This window comes from Alexandromys fortis, unplaced genomic scaffold (assembly GCF_014885135.2).
Source record: "Alexandromys fortis isolate MF-2015 unplaced genomic scaffold, M_Fortis_MF-2015_v1.1 scaffold_154, whole genome shotgun sequence".
In the NCBI taxonomy this organism is placed as follows: Eukaryota; Metazoa; Chordata; class Mammalia; order Rodentia; family Cricetidae; genus Alexandromys; species Alexandromys fortis.
In genome coordinates, this window is record NW_026068040.1 from 315,708 (window position 1) to 341,395 (window position 25,688).

Below are 25,688 nucleotides of genomic sequence, written 5' to 3' on the forward strand. Positions count from 1 at the left end.
AGGAGGCGGTGGGGAAATGACAGAAATCTTTAATAAATAAATAATAAAAAAGAACCAGCCAAGCTTGTGATGCAGACATACATGCAAGCAAAACACTATACACACTAACTTTCCCCCCCTTTTTGAGTCTTCCAAGTGTGGTCAGTGAGTCTCAGTGAGTCTCTCCATAATTCTCCAAGACGTACAGGCCATGAGGGTTGGCCTTGCTCTTCAATTCCAGTCAGAGACAGACCCAGAGCCCAGGCATTGCCTCAGGGAGTCCAATGCAGGCTGTGGTCCCCTGGTAAGACCTCTCCTGTGCTGACCGTAGGCCTGATTTCTTTTTTTTTTTTTTTTAAATATTTATTTATTATGTATACAATATTCTGTCTGTGTGCATGTCTGCAGCCAGAAGAGGGCACCATACCTCTTTACAGGTGGTTGTGAGCCACCATGTGGTTGCCGGGAATTGAACTCAGAACCTTTGGAAGAGCAGGCAATGCTCTTAACCACTGAGCCATCTCTCCAGCCCCGTAGGGCTGATTTCTAACTGAGAAAAGAGGAACTGCAGAGACAGGAAACTGACTTTGGGGTGAGTCAGACACAGGAAGAGGAAAACGAAGACACACGCTAGGTACAGATGATTTGGTTTGTAAGGAAAACCTTAAAAGTTAAACATTTAGCCGGGTGTGCTGGTTCACACGGGCAATCCCAGCACTCTGGAGGCAAAGGCAAGAAGGCTGCGGCCTCCAGTTGTCAGTCAAGGCTGGCCTGGCTACAGAAGATGCTGTCTCAAAACAAGAACGTACTGTGGTTTGAGTGACTAATGTTGCTCAGAAATACATTTTAGGACACTGGTGATTTTAAAACAGCAAGTCTTTAGGAAGTATTTTTAAAATAAAGCAAAGAAAGGCTGCATTTCTTAGTTTATCATTGTGATTGAGACAGTACCACACACACACACACACACACACACACACACACACACAGAGGCACAGGGGCATGCCTGAAGCTGCAAATAGCTAACTGCACCCTCAGCAAGCATGGCTTTCTTTTCTAACCCAGAACAGGTGCCAACAGCCCTGACTAGATCTAGAATTCTCTATATATTTCAGGCTGGCTTCCAACTCCAAAGACCCACCCAGTTCTATCTTGAGTACTGGGATTGAAGGCTGCACAGCCACACCGACTCTCACTGCATCTTGATGCTTCGTTTCCTGCCAGTGTTCCTGCTGTGCAATGAATGGGTGTGTGCACGCGTGCACGCTACAGACGTTGTCAGAGAAGATCGCAGTATTCTGCCATCACTTACTGCCTTGTGCCCTTGAGACCTCTCACAGAACCTGAAGCCAGACAGGGCCCCAGGGATCCTCCAGTCCCTCCTTCCCACAGTACAGGAATCAGGGTTTCCTAGCTTTTATTTTAAAAATTTTATGTGTATGGACAGGCAGGGTGGAACATGCCTTTAGGGAGGCAGAGGCAGGCAGACTTCTCAGTTTAAGGCCAGACTGATCTACATAGTGAGTTCTAAAACAGTCACGGTTACCAAAAATTATGTGTGTCTGTGTACCACTTGCACGGCTGGTGCCTACAGAGCCAGGGAAGAGCACTGCTCTGGAATTAGAATTCTAGACGGTTATGAATTGTCATGCGGATGCCAGGAATCAAACCAGCTCCTTGGGAAGAGCAGTCAGCGCTCTTACCCACGGAGCCATCTCTCCAGTCCCCCAAGCCTGTTTTGTTTTCAGACAGGATCTCAGTGTGTAGCCCTGGAACTCACTTTGCAGACCAAACTGGCCTCTGCTTCCGGAGTGCTGGAATTAAAGGTGTGTACCACCCCACATGGTTTTTCTCTTTTAATGTGGGTGGCTAGGGACTCAAATTTGAGTCCTCTTGCTTGGGCGGCCAGTATTTTAACCCACTGAGGAATCTGTATAGCGCCTCCCGCCCCCCCCCCCCCCCAGGGACTGTATAGGGATAAGTCCCGCCCCTTAGGGGGCGTGTTCGCCTCGGGCTAAATTTGGCATGCACGTCTTCTGCTTTCCTGGTCTCCCGTGGGAACGGTGGTTCTGTAAGTCTATTTCTCCATTAAAGCTGTATATATTTTGACAATCTGTCTCCATTCGCTTACGCTGTTATAGGACTGGACTTCTGCTGCAGTGGAGCTGAGAGTCTGCACACACAGCAGCGCAGCACATCACACTCGGACCTCATCCTCACGACCTCTATCTAGTCCACAACACAAGTGGTTAAAAACTAAACCCAGAGCTGTGTGGTGGTGGCGCATGCCTTTAATCCAGCACTCAGGAGGCAGAGGCGGGTGGATCTCTGTGAGTGTGAGGTCTACAAGAGCGAGTTCCAGGACAGGCTAAAAAACAACAACAACAAACAAACAACAACAAAAACCCCAACCTAAACCCAGTTCCATTGGCAACAAGAGTCCTGTGTCTAGTCGGTCACCGTGCTTGCTAGAGTATTGGTGCGTTTTCCTCGGAAACTTTCTTTCAATTTGACGAACATCTTTGGGTGAAAACTGCTTGTCAGCCTGCAGTTGTAAGAGCAGTTTATTCACTTACGCGGACACAGCTCAACTCATCTCTCTCCAGCCTTGTTACTCATCCCCATGGAACCTCCCACTCATGACACCTTCCTTTTCGGATCATCCTCTGTCCCCAGGTTTTATTGACAGTGAAGAGCTTGTACACAACACAAATAAACTCAGTTGTTAGTGCTCAGAAGCCAGATGATCTCGGTTCTGGAATATCATGTCTCCAGCTTTCGGGAAACAGTTATACACTAATTTAAACACATATAGAAAAAGCTTAAGCATAATATCGAAGATGCGTGTGTTCTGCAGTTCTTAGCTCTGTAAACAGAAGAAAAACATAGCAGCACATACACCGACACACAACAGACTGACACACTGAATTCTCCACACACACGACCCTGAAACAGGCATACTGCCTTTCCTTTTCAGTTCCTGCTAATAGGATCCCAGCATTAATTCAGGCTGCCCCGGAAGTCCAAGTGCTCCACACGGCCAAGGAACTTCCAGCCTGTTTCCTGATTTCTTGAAAGTTTTGTTTTTGTTTTGGCAGTGCTCGGGATAGAACCCAAGTTTTTTTATTTGGTTAAAAAACTAAAAAATGCTGGGCAGTGTTGGCACACACCTTTAGTCCTAGCATCCAGGAGGCAGAGCGAGGTGGATCTCTATGAGTTCAAGGCCAGCCTGGTCTACAGAGAGTTACAGTACAGCCAGGGCTACACAGAGAAACTCTGTCTTGGAAAACAAAAAAAAAAACCCTAGAAACCACCACCAAAAAACCCTAAGAGATATTAAAAGTTACCTTTCTCTGTGAAAAAAAAATTCTAAGATAAAATCTGTTGTCACAATGAAGATACACACATGGCTCTTTGTCTTAGCTGTTTTCTCACAGAAAGTGTATGTCCAGAAACGTTATTTCAAGAGGAGAGATCCTGCTCTTGTGAGGTCATCACTGGAGTTTGCCATGGTGAAAGGTCACGATACTCAAGGCAGACACAATACACAGCACCCTATTTGCTGGAGACCACGCATTCCGCCAGCATCTCAATTAAAAGTACTTCTCCATCCCTCTGAAACCTCACACAACCAGCTAGTGTTTGGACTTCTCTTTCACATCTTCCCTATTCTCCACCAAGTTTCAGCCTGGGGTTGAGAGCTTTGCTGTCATTTTCTGCACAGTGCGATCCAGTTTTCAACGCTATACAGTGCTCCCTCCACACCGCTTCCTTCTGTGGAGGGCGGGGGTTGGGGGGCGGGGGCTGGAATGGAGGCAGAGCAGAAATCACTAAGATGAAATGTCCGAGCAAGCTGGACAGGCAGTTACCAGGGTAAAGAGACCTACCTACTTCCACATGTACAGTCTGCTTTTGGGGTTGTTGCTGGGGACTGTAGGCAGGTACTCTACCGCGGGACTATTCCCTCTGGCCCTATAGGCCTTTCTTTGAGACATTTAATCGTGGGGTTTAGTTTTGCTTTTTAACTCCATAAACAGTAGCTAGAGCTCACTGAAAGCTCAAAGCCATGCGAAGACCAATGAGACTGCCATCCTACCAACCCGTTACTCCCGACCGCAGACCCTCAATAGCACAGGCAGAGTCTGTGCTGTTGAGTGGGCCTTGCCTCAAGCAGTCCTGCCCTGTTTGACAGGGAAGAACTTCTTATATTGGCTTGCTACTGAAAGAGTAGGGCTTTCAGAGCCGTGGTTTGTTTTACGATCGTGTCTATGACAGTTTGCTTTCTATGAATATTTCAGTTCTACAATGAAATAATAAAAGCAGATAAAGGCCAGGTACGGTGGCAGAGGCAAGCAGACCTCTATGAGTTCAAAGCCAGTTTGGGCTATATAGAAAAGAATTCCAGACCAGTCAGGGCTACATTTGAGATCCTGCCTCAAATCTACTATCATTGTCCAAATGATAAAGAAAATAAACCACTTTTTAATTTAAATTCTGACTCCATGTCTCTGGGTGTAACTCCATGGTGGTGTTTGTCTGGCAAGTGCAAGGCTTTGGGCTCAGCCTCCTGAGCTGCATGCACACAGTGACTAACATATACTAAACCTCACAGTGGGAAACCATGTTAGCGGGCAGGAGTCCTGTGTAAGCACAGACAAGCCAGGGCATGCCTGCAGCACTGGAGTGTGCACCCTTTGTCACGGGAACCCAACTTTCCTGTACTTCAGTTGGTAGAATGAACCATCTTACACACAGTTCGTGTCATTCTTTGTAGGTGCCGGAGTTTGAGCCCAGGGTCTTCTGCATGCGAGGCAAACGCTGCACCGCTGAGTGGCAGCTCCAGCTTCAGAAAGTCTTTGAAGAGAAGCGCTAACCATTTTGGTTTTAGAAAATTAAATCGATGAAAAGTACTAACAGTCGTCACATTTTGAAGAAAATACTGCCTGTAAGTCACTGGGGGAACGTTGCACAGTTGCTTTTCCAGAGACTTACACATTTCTCATCTGTTTGGTACAGCCTTCTTTTCTCTGCCAAAGCTCAGGGCCGTTGGACCAGTTTACTCTTACTTCCTTCCTGTTCGCTGAGTTTAAAGTGGGTATAGGCGAGGATGCCAAACAGCGTACATAAGATGCCGAGTCCCTGGTTAACCGACAGCGGGTCCTTAAATAAAACGTATCCTCCACACAGGGTGATGCAGAACTTGAAGTGTCCGAACATGTTATAGCTGAGGTGTTCAGATAAGGAGACAAAGAAGCAATGAGCCAGGTGTTAGGGTCACACAGGTGTGCGTTAACAGCATACACATGGCAAAGGCTACCTGTGGCTGGAAAGAGCCTCATGTATTATGGACTCAACAATTGCGAGGCATCTAAAGAACAGACACTTAGGTGACGTGCTGGGTCAATCAGACTTTCTTCGGGCATGGTTTTAGCAATTTACAGATAGATTTGAAAATGACTTTGCATTAAAAATTACGTGTGTCTGTGTGTGTGAGAGAGGGTGTGTGTGTTATGTCTGTGCATGTGAGCTTGATGCCCATGGAGGCCAGAAGAGGATGTTGGATTCCCTGGAGCTGGAGCTAAAGGCAGTTTTGGCCACCTGGTGTGAGTGGCGGGTGTGCCCCTAACTGCTGAGCTGTCTCTCTAGCCCCAACACTGTTTATTCTTCCAGGTTGGACATAAACTACATAAACACACACTCCAAAGTGACAGGAGACTGCCTCAAGTGTTCCTGATGACCTCTACACAGAGGTGACACCGGGGAGGAAGGCCGTGCAGAGGGAGGTACAGAGACATCTGCATAGCGGTTCGTGGCTATACTATGGAATGGCATTCCTAATAAACCATCACTGGCAATGAGCTGAGATGGGCCAGGTGACAGGGAGTTGATGCAATGAAAACTTTAGGTATGCCTAAGATTAGGAGGGCAAGGGAGAGAGGAGCAGAGAGGGAGCACCACCAGCGCCAGGCACTCTGTCGGGAGTTCTTCCAGAAGCACCTCACCTGCCTCCACTGCTTCTCACCTCCCCCATTTTACAACTCTGGAGGCCCAGAGATTCTACTGACTAAAAAAAAAATACTTTATTTATGTACTCATGTGTGAGTGTGTGTGTGTATACATGCCAAGGCACATGTATGGAGCTCAGAGGACAACTTATGGAGCTACGATGTGGCCCCTCGAGCCCAGGTGGCCAGGCCCATGGAAGGTTCACCTGCTGAGTCATCTCACCCACTGACTGCAATAGCCAAGGGACACAGCTCAGGCGCCGGGAGTCTAAACAAAGGCGGACTTATTTAGCTCCAAAGTTCAGTTTATAATCTAAGATACCGCCAGCAATTCATTACTGGGCTAGTTGTTTCCCAAGTCATTGTTCATATTTAAAAAAAAAAAACCCACACCTACACATACACCCCTCAGAAATCATTCTCCTGATACATTTTACACATAATTATTTTCCTATCTAGACTAATATTGTATTGCTCTATGGATGTACGCTGCAAACCTATGTCTTTCCTAGAAACAGCACAGAGGCAGCTCCCACTCTGTGCCTCGGTTTCCCTTGCCTATTAAATGGTAGGATGAGCCATGCCTACCTTATGTGGTTGATATGGATCAGTACCTGTGAAGCACGCACCATCAAGTCAACCATGAGTTGTGAAGACGGCTCGCCCATGTCCGACAGGACCGCCCAGCACTGTGGATGTTACTGCCCCTAATTTCCTTGCTGCTCCCTCTTGTCCCCCTCTCTTTGCAGTGATGGAGAGGAGCTGACTGAGCCTATGTCCCTCAGTCAGAGGGGACCTCAGTGGAACCAAAGAGCTCCCACCACACTTGGCTCACAGGAAGTGGTGGGCCTTGGCCAAGGCCTGGCTCCGCCTGACCTCCACGTGCAGGCTTGGAATCCCAGCTCTCAGGAGGCTCAGGAGCACCGGAGATCGAGGTCATCCTCAGCTACGTGGTAAATCTAAGACCAGCCTGGGCGGGCTACGGGAGACTGTTCTGCGAAACAGTGGCAGCCCTCAGGGGAGCGTGGGCAGCTCCCAGGAGATCTAGAGGCTATGGCCAGGATGGCATCACAATGTCACACCTTCTCTCAATTCTGTGCTGTCTTCAAATATACTGCTTCTAGTGTGTTAGCTTCAAATACTCCCAGCCCTGCTAGGCAGCCCACGGCCTGTCAAAGATTTATGGAAAGGGAAGGCAAATTTAACGACGCTCTTTGGTGTCTCTTTTTAGGAAATGAAAACAAAGAGCGCAAGCTCCTGTTCTGTCTGCTCCGGGCAGGCTTCGCCTTGCTCCAGTGCTCGTCAAACCACCAGTAGCCTCGCCTCGCTAGGTCTGGGACCAATTACCGATCTCCCTCAAACCTGGCTCAGCAGCACCTGACACAGTGCCCCCTCCCCTCCAATGCTCCTCTGCCTGGTTCCTGTCCCCTCCGTGAACTCGGAAGGCACAGGCAGTGTCCAGGATTCAGTCTTTGCATCTTTTCTCTGACCTCTTGGCCGGGCAGTCTCAGTCTCTGCTCTATCCCATCTTGACGCTGATTCAGGACTATCCCCGAGGCCTGCCCTGAACCCGGCACCTGGAACTCTACTGCACCTCAGTCCTCCGCCTCAGACAGCCACACGCACAGCACCCAGCCTCACTTCCTGCTTCGCATTCTCCACACTCAAGTGTTCAGGAACCCTGCTGCTGGTTCTTGGAAATGTGTCCAGAAGCCTGGTACTTCTCACCATTTCCTCTGTCGCTATAAAGAGTCATTTATACATGTGTGTGTCACTCAGATGAGGGTATCAGATCCCCTAGAGCTGAACTTAGAAGCCATTGTGAGCTGCCGGTCATGGGTGCCCAGAACTGATTCGGATCCTGTGGCTAAAGAGCAAGTGATCTGAGCCGCTGGGCCACCTCTGCAGCCCACAAGCTGGTATTTATGAATTAGAAACTGTGGTGGCTTCCTGATGGTCTCCCTTCTTCTCACCTCTTCAGGTCCAATTTTTTTCCACCACGTGAGCAATGGCTGCAGACATTTTTGACAGCTGGAGTGGGGCCTGGGGTGCTTCTGGCACCTAGTGGCAGAGACATGCCATGCCGCTATCCGTCTTGCAAGGATAGCATAGGTGCCCAAACTAAGCAGTCTTGGCCTCAAGGCCCTGTTCAGCACTGTGGGGATCCACAGTGGATGTGAGAGCACTGCCACCTCTGCTCCCGGCTCCAGTGCCATCTCACCTCATACACTCACAGCTCTTCCCTGAAAGCTCCACTTGACCCAGCTCTCCCTGCTTCTCAGCCCACTCCCCGGCTTTCTGTGTTCACCCTGCACAGCTGCCCTTCTCAGGCCCCTCACCTGGGGCTGCCACTGTCTAAACGCTCTTCCCAGTGTGACAGACAGCACAAGCCGCCTTCCTGAGGTCACCTGAGCAGCCCACCTAAAACTCCAATCTGGGTCCCAAGCATTACCTGCCCACTTCCTGCTTTATTTTTTCCCTGTGGCACTCAACACTGCCATCCTGTTCTTCATGTTGGCAGTCTGGCTTCCTCGCTAGAACTTAAGTCTGTAAAGGAAGAGATTTTTCATCGCTTTGGTTCGCTACAGTACCATGAGTGTTAATACATAATATATAGTATACACACTTACAGTATATGGCCTGTATAAAGATTCATTAAATTAGGTAATGGTCTGTAGGGTTTAGTCAATAAATACTAGTTGAATTAATGCTTTTGTTTGTTCTTATTTGTTAATTTAATGTATATGACTATTTTGCCTGCATGTAAGTCTCTGTACCAAGTAAGTGACTGGTACCCTTGGAAACCAGAAGAGGGCACTGGGGCTGGAGAGATGGCTCAGTGGTTAAGGGCACTGCCTGCTCTTCCAAAGGTCCTGAGTTCAATTCCCAGCAACCACATGGTGGCTCACAACCATCTGTAATGGGGTCTGGTGCCCTCTTTTGACCTGCAGGCATACATATAGACAGAATATTGTATACATAATAAATAAATACTAAAAAAAAGAAGAGGGCACTGAATCCCCTGGAACTGGAGTTACAGACAGTTATGAGCTGTGGGTGCTGGGGGCTGAACTTGGGTCCTCTGGAAGAGCATCAAGTAAGTGCTCCTAACCACAGACCCAACTCTGAAGCCCTGAATAAATGCTTCTAATGAAGGCACATTCTCGCAGGCCTTGATTTGATGACATGAGGCAGAGCTTGCGGGATAAACCGGGCAGGGCACGTCTCAGCATGCACTCGTTTCTTACTCTGTAATGGGGGACGGGCTCAGGGCTCTGCTCAGTCTGGCAAACACTCCACCATGGAGCCATAATCCCTCCCTTCACTGTGTGGTCTATGTGTGTCAAGTTATTTCACCTCTATGGCTCTTTTCCTTGTCTGTAAAATGACAGAGCTCCCGAGGAGAACTAAAGGATCTGTTCACACAACAGTAGCCAGCACAAGATACACATTAAGCTCTGGGTTTTTGAAAGAGATTATGATCGTTGTTACTTATTAATATTTGGCAAACAGGCTATTTGTATTTCTGACATCTCAGTATTTACTCTCTTATATAAATCAGCATACTTTTCTCTTCCCCAGCTTTATAAATGAGATCTCAGTATATATAGCCCAGGTGGCTTCAAACACATGGCAATCCTTCTGCCTCAGCCTTCTACGCCCTGGGCTTACAGGTATGATCCATCATCACACCCAGCCGTAAGTCAGTATACTCTTAATAAAATGTCACCAAACTACCTCTTTCACACGAGGAAATCCATTATTCACATTTGCTTACAGTAGGGCAAAGTGAAACACAGAGACGGCAGGATGTGAGAACTGGCAGTGGAAGTTGAACTTCAACATATAACTTCATTTTTAAAAAAGAAATTTGGAATATTAAGAACACCTGTTTCTAATAATTACAGACCCACTCCAATCAGATGCCAGGGCACGGAATTACCATCTGTTACCTAAGCTGACCACCTCTCCTTCATCACCACAGAACCTGAGAACTGACTCAATCCTAAGCCGCCACTCAATGACTCAGCCAATAAATATCACATTAATAAATATCACCCATTACTGCAAGTCATGGTGCTAAGTCAGCTTTTATAGGAGGAAAGGTCACTACTACTTAAAAGAATTCAAAAGCAAACTCATCCTCAGTTAATAAATTTCATAAACACTAGTGTGGAAAGACATTCTTAAAAAACTAAGGGGTATAGCAATGTCCCGGCAGGTAAGACCTCTAACAGCTCCCTAGAGAGCCTGGGTTGAATTCTCAGCACCATCTGTAACACAGTCCCAGGGAATCCAATGCCGTCTCTGGGCTCCAGTGCATCAGGCATATATGCAGAAGAACACCCGCACTAATGGAAATATAACAATAAAAAAGGTTAACCAGCCTACTTAACAAAGGCCATGTCACACTGTAGCACAGGGGAAACAGAGTACACACACTTGAGAGTACACGGAAAGGGTACACACACTTGAGAGTACACGGAAAGGGTACACACACTTGAGAGTACACGGAAAGGGTACACACACTTGAGAGTACACGGAAAGGGCACGCACACTTGAGCGTACATGGAAAGGGCACACACACTTGAGAGTACACGGAAAGAGAACACACACTTGAGAGTACACGGAAAGGATACGTGACTGGCGACGTGTTCCCGATGATCCAATAGATCGATAGGTTCACCATGAAAGCGATTACTCCGGACAGTAGTACCATAAGCTACAAATGAATCAAGAGAATCATTAAACCAGGAACAAATATGTCTCATTAGAATATGCAAAAATGCAAGCTTCATCTATTTTTTTGGTATTGTTTTTTGAGAGAGGGTTTCTTTGTATTGCTTTTGGAGCCTGTCCTGGAACTAGATAAAAGGCATGTGCAACTACCACCCGGCAAACGCCATCCATTTAAACAAGATGTCACATGCTGGTAATCCCAGCTATATGTTTTATGGTAGAGTCAGGAGGATCACCGCGAGTTTGGGCATGTCTCAAAACACACTAGACAGATGAGCACTGCACCAAAAAAAAAAAAAAAAACTTTCCAACAAGCAGTGGGAACCACCTCTGCAGTGATGACCTGGTGTCTGGAGCACATCTGTGATCCTTGTAATCCCAGCATTTGGGAAGGAGAAGCAGGAAGATCAAGGCAGCTTTGCCTACACAGTGAATTTGAGGCCAGCCTGGCTATATGAGATGTTATCTAAAACAACAACAACAACAAAAAGCAAAATAAACCAACAACAACAAAAAAGCAAACAAACAAAAGTGGAGGGGGGTGACTAGGAGATAGCTCAGCACTTAAGAGTGCTTCCTTTTCTTCCAAAGGACCCAAGTCTGGTTCCCAACACTGTTAGCTTACAACCACCTTGTAACTCCAGCTCCAGGGGAGGTGAATCACTGTCCTCCAAAGACAGACTCAAACTAAGTAAAATAAATCTTTAAAAAGCAAGCAAAGAAGCTAACAAACCAAAACAAACAAAAAAAAATAGTCTTGAATGTGAATTTCTAGGTTCATTTTTTTTTTTCTTATTCACTTAAGGAAGAAATATTTTCTTTTCTCTCTTTTTTTTCCCCCCAGACAGAAGTCTCCCTATATTGCCCAAGGTACCTACATAAGACATAAGAATTCCGCCAGGCAGTGGTGGCACACGTCTTTAATCCTAGCCTAGCACTTGGGAGGTAGAGGCAGGCAGATCTCTGTGAGTTTGAGGTCAGCCTGGTCTACAGAACTAGTTCCAGGACAGCCTGAGCTGTTACACAGAGAAACCAAAAAAAAAAAAAAAAGACACAAGGATTCCTTTGGCTTCAGTTTCTGAGCAGTTGAGATACAGGCATACATCACTGAACTCAGCTTCAATAAGTTTTCATTAAAAACAATGCAAAAAATAAAGGTAAGCAAAACGACCTATGGAATATTTACAATTCCAGCTACTACCACATCTGTTACACCAGGACATGGATACCTGTAGATTAAATTCTGATGAATCATTCATTTTTATTCTTACTTAAATCAAAAACATTTCTTGGCAAGGCCTTGTGAGGAACACAGTATGTACAAAAAGGATTTAGAAATTACTTGAAGCATCACGACATGAGGCGATGGCTCACTTGATAAATAAAGTACCTCTACAAGGAGGAGGCCTGAGTCTAGGTATGCTGAACTCATGCAGTGGCTGTGCTGTAATCCCAACACTGGGGAGGTGGAGACAGGAGGATCTCTGGGGCTCAAGAGACCCTGCTACAAAAACAAAGTGGAGCATAACTGAGGAAGATGCCCAATGTCAGCTTCCGGCCTCTATGTGCACCCCCACCCCCACCCCCACACAAATTGGGAGAACCAAAGCTTAGTTTCCCACAAATGATCAGGAGGCAGACGGACAACACAGGAGGGTAGAGCGAGTGGCCAGGATCACACGGCTTTGTGTTCCTCGCCCCCTCTGCTAGGCTGCTTCTCTGTTACCTAGGAGGGAAGCATTGGACAGAGTTTCCAGCCCAGGTAATGGGTCTTGAGATCTACATAGTCGCTGGGCAACCAGAAAATAGGTTCTACATGACTCTCAAGGCAAAAGATCAGAACCAAAAAAATTGCTAATGCGATACCTTATGTTTCCAGGGGGCTCTACTTTCTTAATATTTATTTTTATGCATATTTAAAATCTATCCAATGAGTATGTAGTCTTTATTCAAAACAGCCACGGTTTCTACAATCATGCTGTAAAAATATAAAATTAAAATTCAAAGCCTAAATTATGTGTGGACAAATTAGTTTGGCATGAACAGAGAGGTAGCCGGGCATTGGTCAGCTGTCCTAGTCGAGGGAAGTCCTTTCACATTCCTGTGCCTCCGTTTCTTCATCTGAAAAATAACCTCACCTGGCTCCCTTTGAGAGCAACCATGAGAACTGAGGCTGTGCTCTGGAATCCAAACACTGCCTTAGGAAAGGAATGACTTCTGCAATTTCTTACGCACCAAAACAATCAGGACTTACCAAAGCAGAAACTGACCAGGGACCAAATATTCCTCCCTCTCCAAACACGGGCTCAAAGAAAGGCACAGCCACCAGCAGCATGGCGGAAGACATGGGAGCCTGGTAGTACAGCAGCTGCATGGAATTCACCTGCAGTTCATGCTGCTTGGCACCCACCCACTGAAAATCAGGAGAGAAGACAAGTCAGGGTCGTAGAAAAGCGTCGTTCAGTCAAAGCTGCGCAGCGTCAGGCTAGGGAAGAGGACACACTGCATTATTCTGCAAGGTTTTAAAAAGTGGGGAGACAGCACCTCAGAGATAGGAGTTCTGTGAACCCAGTATGCGATGATCTACTGACCCCTCGATACCTTAGACAGGAAAGCAGTACTCCCTCTACTCCCGATCCTACTAAGTAGGGGGAATGTATGCACCCCGGAGCCCCATGCATCAGAGCACCAGAGAATCAAGGAGGGAATGGCAGTTAGGTGAGAAGTATCCAGTTTGCTTTCTTCATAAATGTAATAGGAAAAACGGGGAAAAGCGACTGTGGTGGGACTAGATAACCACTGACCAATGAGCTACAGTCTCTCTTATTCTAAGTGACTCCAGGTCTGGCTTTAAAGGAACGTGACCTTCAGAGGCACTTTAAAACCCAAAACAGTGGCAGAAGACAAGACATTTTCCTTTCCAGAGAACTCTTCTGTGGGGCGGATTTCCCACATGCCACCAATCTACCTGGACACAATGGAGTAAACAGAAACCCTAAAATAACATCTCATTCAGTAAAAACCTGAAAACCTCACATACCATGTCCTCAAAAATACTTCACAAATATGACTAGAGAGACTCTGGAGAGTTGACAGTTCCAGGCAGATCTGGCAGGAACAGCCTGGCTTTTGGACCCCTGCAGACCTGTTCCTATGTCTAGGTATCTGGCAACTCTACAGGAATTCAGCAAGACCGCACTGGAGAAACAGGAAATCTGAACCACGCTCCTGCCAGCTTTCACTAGGGGTCTTGTGAAAACAGAAAGGACAGGGACTGTTTCTCCCCAGCCCGCTTACAGGAATGCTGCAGTGAGCGAAAGGTGAAGGCAGCAGACGCTGCAGGCTCATCTTCCCGCTCTGGTAGCCACCCTGGCTGCCTCAACCGAGCCTCTGGCCACCATTCCTCCCACACCGCATCCAGAGCACCACCCAACAGACACTTTTCCTATCTGGTCTCCCACAGCTCTCCCTTGTGCATCTTTAAAAATGCTTCCAGGTCCTGGGGACAGAACTCAGGGCCTGGTGCACATTGGGCAAGTACCCTACCACCGACCTCACCCCCATCTCCACACCCTGAGTATCTGTAACTTCTCGGTCACCACAGCTTCCTGGTCACTTTCCTGAGTCTGCAGGGCCACGTTTTTCATTATTGGTTCCCCACCCCCTTGAGACAAGGCTTCTCTGTGTAGCCTTGGCTGTCCTCAAACTTGCTCTGTAGACTAGGCTGGCCTTGAACTCAGATCTGCCTGCCTCTGCCTCTGCTGGGATTAAAGGTGTGCACCACCACTGCTGGGCTCTGCAGGGCTATGTTTAGGACCAAGCTCCTCCTGTCTATAAATAAGCTTCCCTAGTGCTGCCTCCACCCCTAATGGTCTCCTCTCCCCCAGAGAACCAGCTCCTTAGAAGTCCTAGTTTCTGGCCAGTAGGGTCCTAATAGTTCTTCCTCCCAGAGAGCTGCCCTAGCTCAGGTTCTTCACACTGTCCTTTTTCCCTGCACCCTCCATTGCCACTGGAGCCATTTTTCTTAACTATAAGGCCCGGCAACACCTCTCCAATCTTTGCTGGAGTCTGCGGAATAAAGTCATTTCCTCTGAGTGACAGCAAGACAATGCCACCCATTCAACATCATCCCCCACAGCACACCCACAGTCTGGCCTCACTAAACACATCGTTTCCCCCAAACACTCTGCGCCTCCACACATATTAAAGAACAGATCTCAACACTTCACTGCTGAGCAAACGTCTGTGCCTCCCATTCCACATTCCGAGTAGGTAGACCCCAGCAGCATAGGGAACTCCCTTTAAACAATCCAGCTGCCTCTTGTTTCCTGTTTGGTTTCTAAGCTGTTGGTTCTGCTGCTGGAAGGAGCGTCTTCAGCCCTTCTAGTCTAGCCTTGCCATTCCACATGCATAACTGCCCCTTCTGCCTCGGCAGGACCTTCCTGGGCGTGGTTATGGACTGTCCACTCTGTATGTATCTTGAAGGGCAGGGTTACTGTTGCTTTTCTTCATTCTGTCCTCGGGGTGAGCATAAAGGAAATGTCTGTCAACCAATAAGCCTACCATTTATTTCTCCAGCTAAGGGCTGAAGACGCTCCTTCCAGCAGCAGAACCAACAGCTTAGAAACCAAACAGGAAACAAGAGGCAGCTGGATTGTTTAAAGGGAGTTCCCTATGCTGCTGGGGTCTACCTACTCGGACATGGTACCTGCTCTTTACTGTGACAGAAGCTTTGCCTGTGTCTCCAGCTACTCCTTGATCTATCTCCTTGCGAGCCTCGGGGCTACCGACCTTTTGATCCTAATCTACAGCAAGTCTGAAGCAAAAATGGCCATTTGAAGGAACAAAATGGCCACAAAACAACAACAGCAAAAAACAGTGAGTGTTGTGAACTGGAATTATGTATAAGGAGTAAAAGAAACTCTAATATTTAACAAGTAGACTGGGTATGGAAACACATTCTTAGTTCTTTCTTAAAAAGTAAGACGGGAGGCCAGGCATTGTGGCACATGCCATTAATCCCAGCACTTGGAAGGCAGGCGGATCACAGTGAGTTCCAGGTTAGCCAGAGCAATAGAGTACTGTCTTAAAACAATGAGAAAACAAAAAAACAAGAACAAAAAATCAGCTCCAACAAAAAGTAAAAAGAAGAAAAAGGAGATGACTCAGTGGGTAAAGGTCCCTGCTGCTAAACCTGACTACCAAAGTTCAATCCTAGGGACTCCCATGTTAGACTCTGGCCTCTGCAAGTTGCCCTCTGATCTCAATATGCACATAGCGACTGGCATGTACATGCACACATGTGTACTCATGCATACAAACAAAATAAGTGTAAAAAATGAAAAGTGAAGAGAGCTGGGGATGAGGCTGAGTGTAGTGTTTAAGAGGTCTTGGGTTCGAGCCCCAGGACAACCATCCTAGAAGTCTAATTAGCAGTAGTAGTTGTTGAAATTGTTAGCCGCTGGGTGACTTTTAGCTCAGTGTACAGTGACTGATTAGAGTGCAAGGAGGCACGGGTTCAGTCCTCAGCACCCCACCCCCAGGGATAGTATTTTCTGTAACAATGTTTCTGGGACAATCACTACCATCAAAGAGTTGGGTGCTAGGCTGTAGTACTGAACAAACATTGCTAACTAGAATGCCTTCCTTTATCACCTGTCGATACTTGTGACAGAGGTAACACTGGTTACATTTTGGCTTTGATTCCCCATGCAGGCACACCCTGAATTTCCAGAAGGAGGTTTTCAGTATAGAGAACACTGTTTCACTGTTCCCTACCTCCTGCTATTTCTCCCCACTAAATGGGACACAAAACCCAGTTTGTTGGGAATTTATGGTAATGAAGTGAATCCATGAAAAAAATTTAACCACATCCTGGCTACAGAGAAGGCACTGTGTTTGTACAAGAAGTTAAAAACCTAGAAACCACTCTATTGACCAGACAAATGATTAAAAGCCAATCAGAGTTGTAATACCAACACTTCTTTTGAGTTTAAAATATTTACACCTGGTTTTTTTCATGTCCAAATGTTTGGAAATGTATGCATTTCTTAAGAGCAATGACAAATATAAGCAACAAACTTATGAAGCAGAGCCTTATTGCTTTTGTAAACACTTCCTTGGAAAAAGCAAAACGACAGTAACAAAAAAATTGTCCCAAACTCTGATGGTTAAGCATGGGTATTGCACACTTACAATTAGGTAGCACACACCCTAGTTTCTGTCTTCTCTTCACCAGGAATTAAGACAATTGATCAATTATGCTTTCTTCCCAACAGTTTATTGTCTCTGCACTGTATTTTCTAACCTGGGGACACAGCTTCAAAATTTAAGAAATCTGCTAACAAGGCACATAAAGAAAAAACATTACCAACCACTTGATAAAGGGACGTGACTAACACCCCAAGGGCAGCAAACACCATGCCAAGGGCGTGGAACTTCACGTCGTAATAAGAGTTTAGGATTACACCTACAGTTATAGGGATCTGCAAAGAAAAAGAGGCAAATGCTGTTGAGATTAAATTCAAGAACAGTGTCTTACAAAACTAATCAAACACATCACTGGGAACACTGAACTGCATGTTTTCTTTGTTGGGAAAACTGCCAATCCCATGTAAATTAGAGTAATTTCTCTGCAGACATTCACATACAACTCTACATCTGGGAGAAAATCACGAATCCATGCACTGTGCTTTCTAGGGAAATACTATATGCATTTCCAGGTACATAAATGGACCACCAAACTAGTACTTACACATGAGCATACACATGTAAGAAGGAAAGCATTAAGACCTGAAATACTAAGAACTACTAACCGCTAACATCATTTTAATGACTTTTATTTAAAGGTACAGGCATACCAGCAGTATGCCGCTGAAGGCATATCCTGAGATATTTTATGCTACACTATTTGGTGGTTATCATACGTGGCTTGTCTCCCCGTGGGTAGAAGAACTTTTTCCTTTTCCTTTCCAAGTTAAGCTTTCGCAGATATCCTGACACTGAACTGTACCATCTAAGGCAGCTTTCTCCCCTCACCATTTAAAGATTTCCATCATATAGTAAGTTCTAACCCACAGGAACACACCCTTTTACTAAGAGCCAGAGGAGTGCCAAATGGCTTTTTCCACTCCACTCTTCTCTAAAATGGGCCAGGCAGTCACTATCTTATAGACTCTTGTGGAGTCAAGAGGATGGGAATGAGTCCGGAGCGCCAGGCTTATAAGCCTTCAATTTTCCCGGGAAGCAAGACGAGGTAGGTGGCCAGGGCGCTCGCGCAGCTACTCACCATCGTGAGCTGTATTCTGACGGAGAAGCTCTTTTGGTACCAGAAGGTCTGGATGGCTATGATCACCGGCGTGGTCATGGCCTTGGCCAGCTGATAGGTGCCTATAGTGTTGTTTTGCAGAGAAAGGTTGGTGAAGACCACAAAGCCACAGAAGCTGAGGGCCAGGAGGAGGAGCTTGGAGAGAGGCAGACTTTTGGGAGCAAAGATGTCCAGTTTCTGGCAGATGTATAAGCCCAGCCAGGTGACCACGAAGTGCACCAGGGTCAGGCTCATATTGGGGAAGCCGTGGTGTACATAGATCCATTTGTTGAGGAACACGATGCAGATGGACACCAGCAAGTTGAACAGGAGCCCGGCGGCGATGCGCCCGTTGCCTCGGACCCGGTCGGCCAGCGATGCCATGGTGCCGGCCGGCGGTGGAGCAGCACCCTCGGCCAAGCCCGGACTGTCCAGCCTCCCCGCGGGGCGCCCGGCCGCTCCCAGCTGCCCGGGCTCTCCACCGCCGCGTGCCGCAGCCGCCCGCCTCACGGTCTGGCCGGAGACAGGCGTGCGCCAGGAGGTCGCGGGCAGCCGCAGCTCCTGCCGGCCCCGCCCCGAGCGGCCACGTGACCCCGCTCGCACTTCCGCCGCGCAGGCGCATTGGGCGCTGAGCGCTGCCCGCTCTTGCTTCTCGGGGTGCAGGGAGGGAAGCAGATGAGTAACATCTGTGGCGGGTCACCCGACTTCCAGACAGCGTCTCCCGAGCTGGTAGGCCCGGCGGCGCAAACCCCCGCAAAGTTCACACACCATGGGTGCTGAACGATTTTAATCCTCTGCAGAGGGAAAAGCATTACACACGAAAGCACACTTTAAAGTAACTTTAAAGGTCTAAATACACGGAAGAGTAGAAAGGCAGTATAGTTGTCATATAATTAGAATGTACTTTTGAAAATATTTTGGCTTATTTGCCTCGAAAACTTTTTATTTTTTCGAGATAGGGTTTCTCTATAGCTTCGGGGCCTGTTCTGGAACTAGCTCTTGTAGACCAGGCTGGCCTCGAACTCAAGAGATCCGCCTGTGAGCCACCACAGTCCCACACCTCGAAAACTTTTAAACCACAGACATATACTACATCTTTCACCCACAAATTCTTTGTAAACCTAAAAAGCAAATCTTGGTCCAAGACAATTATTTTGCACTGCTAAGAGGCCTATTATAAAGCAGGCGGTGGTGGTGCAAGCCTTTAATCCCAGGATCCGGAGGCAGAGGCAGGCGGATCTGTGAGTTTGAGGCCAGGCTTTTTCCAGCAGCAAGTATGAAGACCAACTTCAAAGGTCTGGTGCTGGAGAGGACTTTTAAGTTTTGTGTGTATTATTTCGAAACTAAAATTTATATTCACTGTCTTTTCTTTTTCTCAGCTGTTACTGGTTCTCTGTAGATTTCACATCATGCGTTCCGATCCCTTTTGCCTGGACTCAGTTCTGTAATGACCTGCATGCATACTCGGTTCTTCTGCTACAGTTTCTTCAGCACCATGTAAACCTTTTCTCTTGGAAAAAAATTAAGTGTAAGGGGAAGTTGAAAGATTAGTATGATAAACATTCCTTCGCCCTTTAGATTGTTCCTATTTTACCATGTTGCTTTTACTGTGTAGATTTTCATTTTAAAGCTAAACTATTTCAGCAAAGTACAGATTTTATGACTTCCAACCCTAAATATTTCAGTGTGCATCTCCTGATGATGACTGAGGGTATTTCTCTACATTGCCACAACTCCATGGATCACACCTAAGAAAACTAGTATTTGCTAAACAATACTACTATATAACTTTTCTTTTTTTAAAAAAATATTTATTTATTTGTTATATATACAATATTCTGCCTGTGTGTATGTCTGCAGGCCAGAAGAGGGCACCAGATCTCATTACAGATGGTTGTGAGCCATCATGTGGTCGCCGGGAATTGAACTCAGGACCTTTGGAAGAGCAGGCAATGCTCTTAACCACTGAGCCATCTCTCCAGACCACTATAACCTCTTTCTAGATTAAAAAAATATTTATTTTTAATCTTGTTGTGCGGGTATGTGCACACTAAGTGCAGGTGCTCTTGCCAGAGGGGTCAGACCATTTGAAGATGAAGTTACAAATGACTGTTTCTCGGCTCATGTGGTGCTAGGCTAATTTTTATTTTCATGTGGATTTTTGGATTAAATGTATCTCTATTCATCACGTGTGGGCCTGGTGCCCACAGAGGCCAACAGAGGGCATGAGATCTGGAACTGGAATTACAGAGGGTTGTGAGCCACTCTATGTATGCTGGGAAATGAATCCTGGTCCTTTGGAAGAGCAGCCAGTGCTCTTAACTGCTGAGCCATCTCTCCAGCTCCATTTTAAAATACTCTTGCTAGATTCATCTTAACTTTATTATTCAGAAAAATGTTAAATTTGTTGGTAAATGAGAAATTACTTGCCTGGCATAAAATAAGCCTATTCTTTATTCTCTTTAAATTTTAATATGCCAGGAATTTATGATTACAAGAAAAATAATAAAATATTAATTTATTTACTTTATTACATAAGAGAAAACTAATATTTGTAGAACAAAAATTTATTTTGTATAATTTCATTAAAAATACTTAAAGAAATACTAATATAATATAAAATTAAAAAACCTAAATTTTACATTTCCCCCCATAATGCCAAAGGAAAAACCCATAATTACAAATATGTATATCAACACCAAACAACCAAGCAGCCCCGTCATGGGCATCAGAGAGTGGATGAGTTATGACTGAGCTTCATATCCAAGCGGGTCAAGCCCCTGATCTAGAAGCATCAGAGATGATTCTCTTAACTTCTGCAGCAGTTTCCTCAGTTCTTCCTTAGAAAATACCTGACATAAAAAAAAAAAACATTAAAAATGAGAATTATCAACTTTTTAAAAACCTAATCAACCTTAAGAAGAAATTTTCCTTGAAGATCTGTGTGGCTCAGAGACCTTGTGCTGGTTTACAGGACAGAATGCATACTTCCGTTCATGTACAGAATATACAATTCCGTTCATGTACAGAATATACACTTCCATCCATGTACAGAATATACAATTCCGTTCATGTACAGAATATACACTGCCATCCATGTACAGAATATACACTTCCATCCATGTACAGAATACATACTTCCATCCACGTACAGAATAACACTTCCATCCATGTACAGAATATAAACTTCCATCCATGTACAGAATACATACTTCCATCCATATACAGAATATATACTTCCATTCGTGTACACCCACGTACAGAATATACACTTCCATCCATGTACAGAATATACACTTCCATCCATATACAGAATATACACTTCCATTCGTGTACATCCACGTACAGAATATACACTTCCATCCACGTACAGAATATACACTTCCATCCATGTACAGAATATACACTTCCATCCATGTACAGAATATACACTTCCATCCATGTACAGAATATACACTTCCATCCATGTACAGAATATACACTTCCATCCATGTACAGAATATACACTTCCATCCATGTACAGAATATACACTTCCATCCATGTACAGAATATACACTTCCATCCATGTACAGAATATACACTTCCATCCATGTACAGAATATACACTTCCATCCATGTACAGAATATACACTTCCATCCATGTACAGAATATACACTTCCATCCATGTACAGAATATACACTTCCATCCATGTACAGAATATACACTTCCATCCATGTACAGAATATACACTTCCATCCACGTACAGAATATACACTTCCATCCACGTACAGAATATACACTTCCATTCGTGTACATCCACGTACAGAATATACACTTCCATCCATGTACAGAATATACACTTCCATCCATATACAGAATATACACTTCCATCCATGTACAGAATATACACTTCCATCCACATACAGAATATACACTTCCATCCACGTACAGAATATACACTTCCATCCACGTACAGAATATACACTTCCATTCGTGTACATCCACCTACAGAATATACACTTCCATCCATGTACAGAATACATACTTCCATCCATGTACAGAATACACACTTCCATCCATGTACAGAATACACACTTCCATCCACGTACAGAATATACACTTCCATCCACGTACAGAATATACACTTCCATCCACGTACAGAATATACACTTCCATTCGTGTACATCCACGTACAGAATATACACTTCCATCCATGTACAGAATACACACTTCCATCCATGTACAGAATACACACTTCCATCCATGTACAGAATACACACTTCCATCCATGTACAGAATACACACTTCCATCCATGTACAGAATATACACTTGCATCCATGTACAGAATACACACTTCCATCCACGTACAGAATACACACTTCCATCCATGTACAGAATATACACTTCCATTCATGTATAGAGACAGTTTTTAAAAAGCACACTAAAGCTGGAACATTACTTTTATAAAATGGAAACAAGTATTTCCAAACGTCATCGTGCAAGCACATCAACAGGTAAAACGGAATCCTGCAGCGGCCCAGCACTCACCAGGTAGAGTTTGTGGCGCTCCGAGGACACCATGTCGGCCAGCTGCAGGCACTCCTGGTACTGGCCGGTGCTATGCAGTATGGTGTGAAGCAGAAAGCACAGCATGGGCAGACAGAGCTTTCTGAGCAAAGCCATCTGATGTGTTCTCTCAGGGTCTTCCTCGGCATCCTAGGACAGATATCAGACTATCACTCCACACTACACCTGTGATCCCAAACCCCAGCACTCAGGATGACAAGGCCGGAGCCTTAGTGCAAGTTCAGGGCAAGCCTGATGTACACTGTGTGCCAGAGACCCCGTCTCTAAAATATAAAACAATACCACCACCACCAAAAAGTAAGTCATGTTGGGAGCCAATAGATTTAATGAACAACAAAAGGAAAATACTTGGTAGGGGAGAGTTGCATCTGTATAAAGATGTATACGTTGCGTTCTTGTTATAACAACTATTTAGACAGCATTTACAGTTAATGGGTAGAGGTGATCTGAAGAACATTTACAGGCAGAAGGGTGTGTGAGGATTACATGCAAATATCATGCATGTCATTTTATGTAACGAAAGGTAGCAATCTTCTATCTTCTAGGTCCTAGAATCAATGCCCCAGGAATGCTGAGGTTGACTACTGAGTCAAAACCAGGACAGGAAAACACTGAATTTCTTTCTCTAAAGCCTATCATTCCTATTTTAAAAACGTCTGTGTACATGTTTATGTGTGAGCTGGTACACACGTGTATAGGTGCATGCATGAGTGTGTGCCCAAGTACTGAGGCCAGAGAATAACCCTGAGCAACACCCCCAGAACACCAACTCCTTCGAGGTCTGACGGACAAGCGCCAGGACTCCTGTCATTCCCTCCTCAGTGCTAGCACTATAAGGGTAGCTTCTGGGGACCAAACACGGGACCCGGTGCTTCACAGGCCCGAGCCATCACGTGAGCCCTCATCACGCCACCAAAAATTAAAACAAGCTAGCTTTGATCATAATATTATCTAGTCTACTGGATATTCTCTCTCTCTCTCTCTCTCTCTCTCTCTCTCTCTCTCTCTCTCTCTCTCTCTCTCTCCCTCCCTCCCTCCCTCCCTCTCTCGGAGATAGGACTTTAAGGCTAAAGACACGAAGATGAACTTTTAAAATATACTAGAAGAGACAGTATGGAAGTAAGATGCTGCTGAGTGTGTTTCTCACACATCTAGGCTAACAACACACAAAAGAATCAGACTGAATACCATACAAATAAAGACAGACAGAAAATAATTACCATTCATTTCCCTCCATACGTGTAGACATCACCACAGATGTACCTAAGATCTGAGACGGCTTACCAACCTGACTGCGGTCAAGCCAGCAAAGGAAGGTCAGGATAGGGAGGGCTGAGAAAGAACTTATAAACTTCTAAGAGAGTGAATAATTTTTTTTGTATAGTCAAAAAAGTGGGGGAGGCAGGAATTGTAAGAACCTGTGGACTTGAGTAACACAGAAAAGAGGAGAGGAGAGGGGAGGGGAGGGGAGGGGAGGGGAGGGGAGGGGAGGGATTCCAAGTGGAGACCTTTAAAGACCAACTAGACGGCTGCTCCCTGGGCCTTCCCCTGTTTCCTTGTGCACAGTCCTCTGGCTCCTAGACTCCTTCCTGCTTCTCAGAGGCACACGGGGATGTGCTGTGTAAGTATATAAAGACAGCCAGCCAAGTAGGCAGTGGAGCTGCAATAGAGCTGTACTTCAGTCTACTGGTCATGTACGCATGGCATGGACTATACCCGCGTAAACGGAGGGGTGCACTTTTCTAAGCAGGCAGGCAGGAACTACAGGCAGAGGGTGACTAGAACAGGAGAATTCTGGGAAGAGGAAAGGCTCAGTCTACAGTTATTACCCAGATGCAGAGGAAGCAAGATGAAAATGCCTCACTGATAAAAGGCACCAAGTCACGTGGCTAACACAGACAAGAATTATGGGCTAAGACGTAAGGGTTATTTAATAAGACGCCTGAACTAATAGGCCAACCAGTTTTGTAATTAATGTAGATCTCTATGTGTTTCTTTGGGACCAAATGGCTGTGGGACCGGGCGAGAAAGAAACCTCTGCCAACAGTACACTGATGGCTGAGGATGAGTTCAGTGGTACTGTGCATGCTAGCAAGTGTGAGGCCTGGGCTCAATCCTAATACCATGAAACAATAAACAAAAACCCAGAAGTGGACCTAACAATCCTGTTATCAGTAGCAGCATTCCCTGTTAATATTCACTTCCTGGCAGGAAAGAGAAGCTAGAGAGCTAGAGAGGTAGGACAATGTAGCAACTAAGCTGTTCAAAGAAAAGGCATAACTGTGACGTGAGGGCCGGCACACACGATCTGCAGAACTGAGTAGCGTTCAAAGCGACATCCCAACAAGCCAAGACGCAGGGCTCCGAGTCACCATTCTGTCACATCTCAGGATCAGACCTGCTGTGGTCTGAGTGTAAAATGACCCCCTAAGTTCCATGTGCTTGAGCACTGAGCCCCAGAGGGTAGAGCTGTTTAGGAATGTTCTGGAAACTTTAGGGAGGTGGAGACTTGTTGAAGTAGGTAATAGGGTGGGCGAGGGCTTGAGGTTTTATGGTCTGACCACACTTCTTCCTTCTTAACTGCAGACAAGCGGCCTCTTACCCCTGATGCCCAAGACTGTACCCTCAAAACTCCAAGCCCAAACAAGCCCACCCTCCTCTAAGCTGTTTCTTACTAGGCATTTGGTCACACACCAAAGGAATGAGACTAAATACCATTACAGCGAAAGTTAGAAGGAAAAATATGTAGTTTCTCCAGAAGGAGAAAAGGCGGGGTGTATGTGTCGGCAGACAGTCCTAAGGTTTGAGAGAACATACCAACCTGACAATAAGGAAGCAAGGAGAGGAAATGGATCATTTTCTTACACAATCAAAAAATGGAAAACTATATACAGGAGGATATGAGGGACGGCAGAAGAAGAGACAGCAGAAAGACTACCAAGAAGAGGAAGTGACGCTGGCCTCAGTGCCTCTCCCTTCTCAGTTGATATAGATATGAATAATTTGCATTGGTATGGATTTTAAGGTCAATTTTGTTATATGTATTTCTGATCTTGATTAAGGTATTGTAATTGTGTAGTTCATTTAA

The 25,688-nt window shown here is 45.6% G+C and overlaps 2 protein-coding genes across 3 annotated transcripts in view; both read right to left on the reverse strand.

The window, feature by feature from the left end:
* Positions 1-2,254: 2,254 nt before the first annotated feature.
* On the reverse strand, positions 2,255-18,598 carry Slc35e3 (solute carrier family 35 member E3). 2 transcript variants are annotated; one of them, XM_050165488.1, is made up of 5 exons: positions 18,013-18,598; positions 17,099-17,209; positions 12,979-13,137; positions 10,625-10,707; positions 2,255-5,203 (listed from the first exon to the last, which is right to left on the reverse strand). In XM_050165488.1, the coding sequence occupies exons 1-5, from the start codon at positions 18,412-18,414 to the stop codon at positions 5,017-5,019; spliced, it is 942 nt and encodes a 313-aa protein (XP_050021445.1). In that variant the 5' UTR covers positions 18,415-18,598; the 3' UTR covers positions 2,255-5,016. The 2 variants fall into 2 exon arrangements, with proteins under 2 accessions (XP_050021445.1, XP_050021444.1); XM_050165487.1 differs by lacking the exon at positions 2,255-5,203 and adding an exon at positions 10,057-10,336 and having other exon boundaries at positions 10,600-10,707.
* Positions 18,599-20,581: 1,983 nt separating this feature from the next.
* Positions 20,582-25,688, reverse strand: part of Nup107 (nucleoporin 107) — a 51,862-nt gene continuing 46,755 nt past the window's right edge. The window contains exons 27-28 of the mRNA XM_050165477.1: positions 22,562-22,729; positions 20,582-20,882 (exon numbers count right to left, since the gene is read on the reverse strand). Coding sequence (XP_050021434.1) covers positions 20,775-20,882; positions 22,562-22,729 — 276 coding nt within the window. The 3' untranslated portion in view covers positions 20,582-20,774. The remainder of the gene's footprint in view (positions 20,883-22,561; positions 22,730-25,688) is intronic.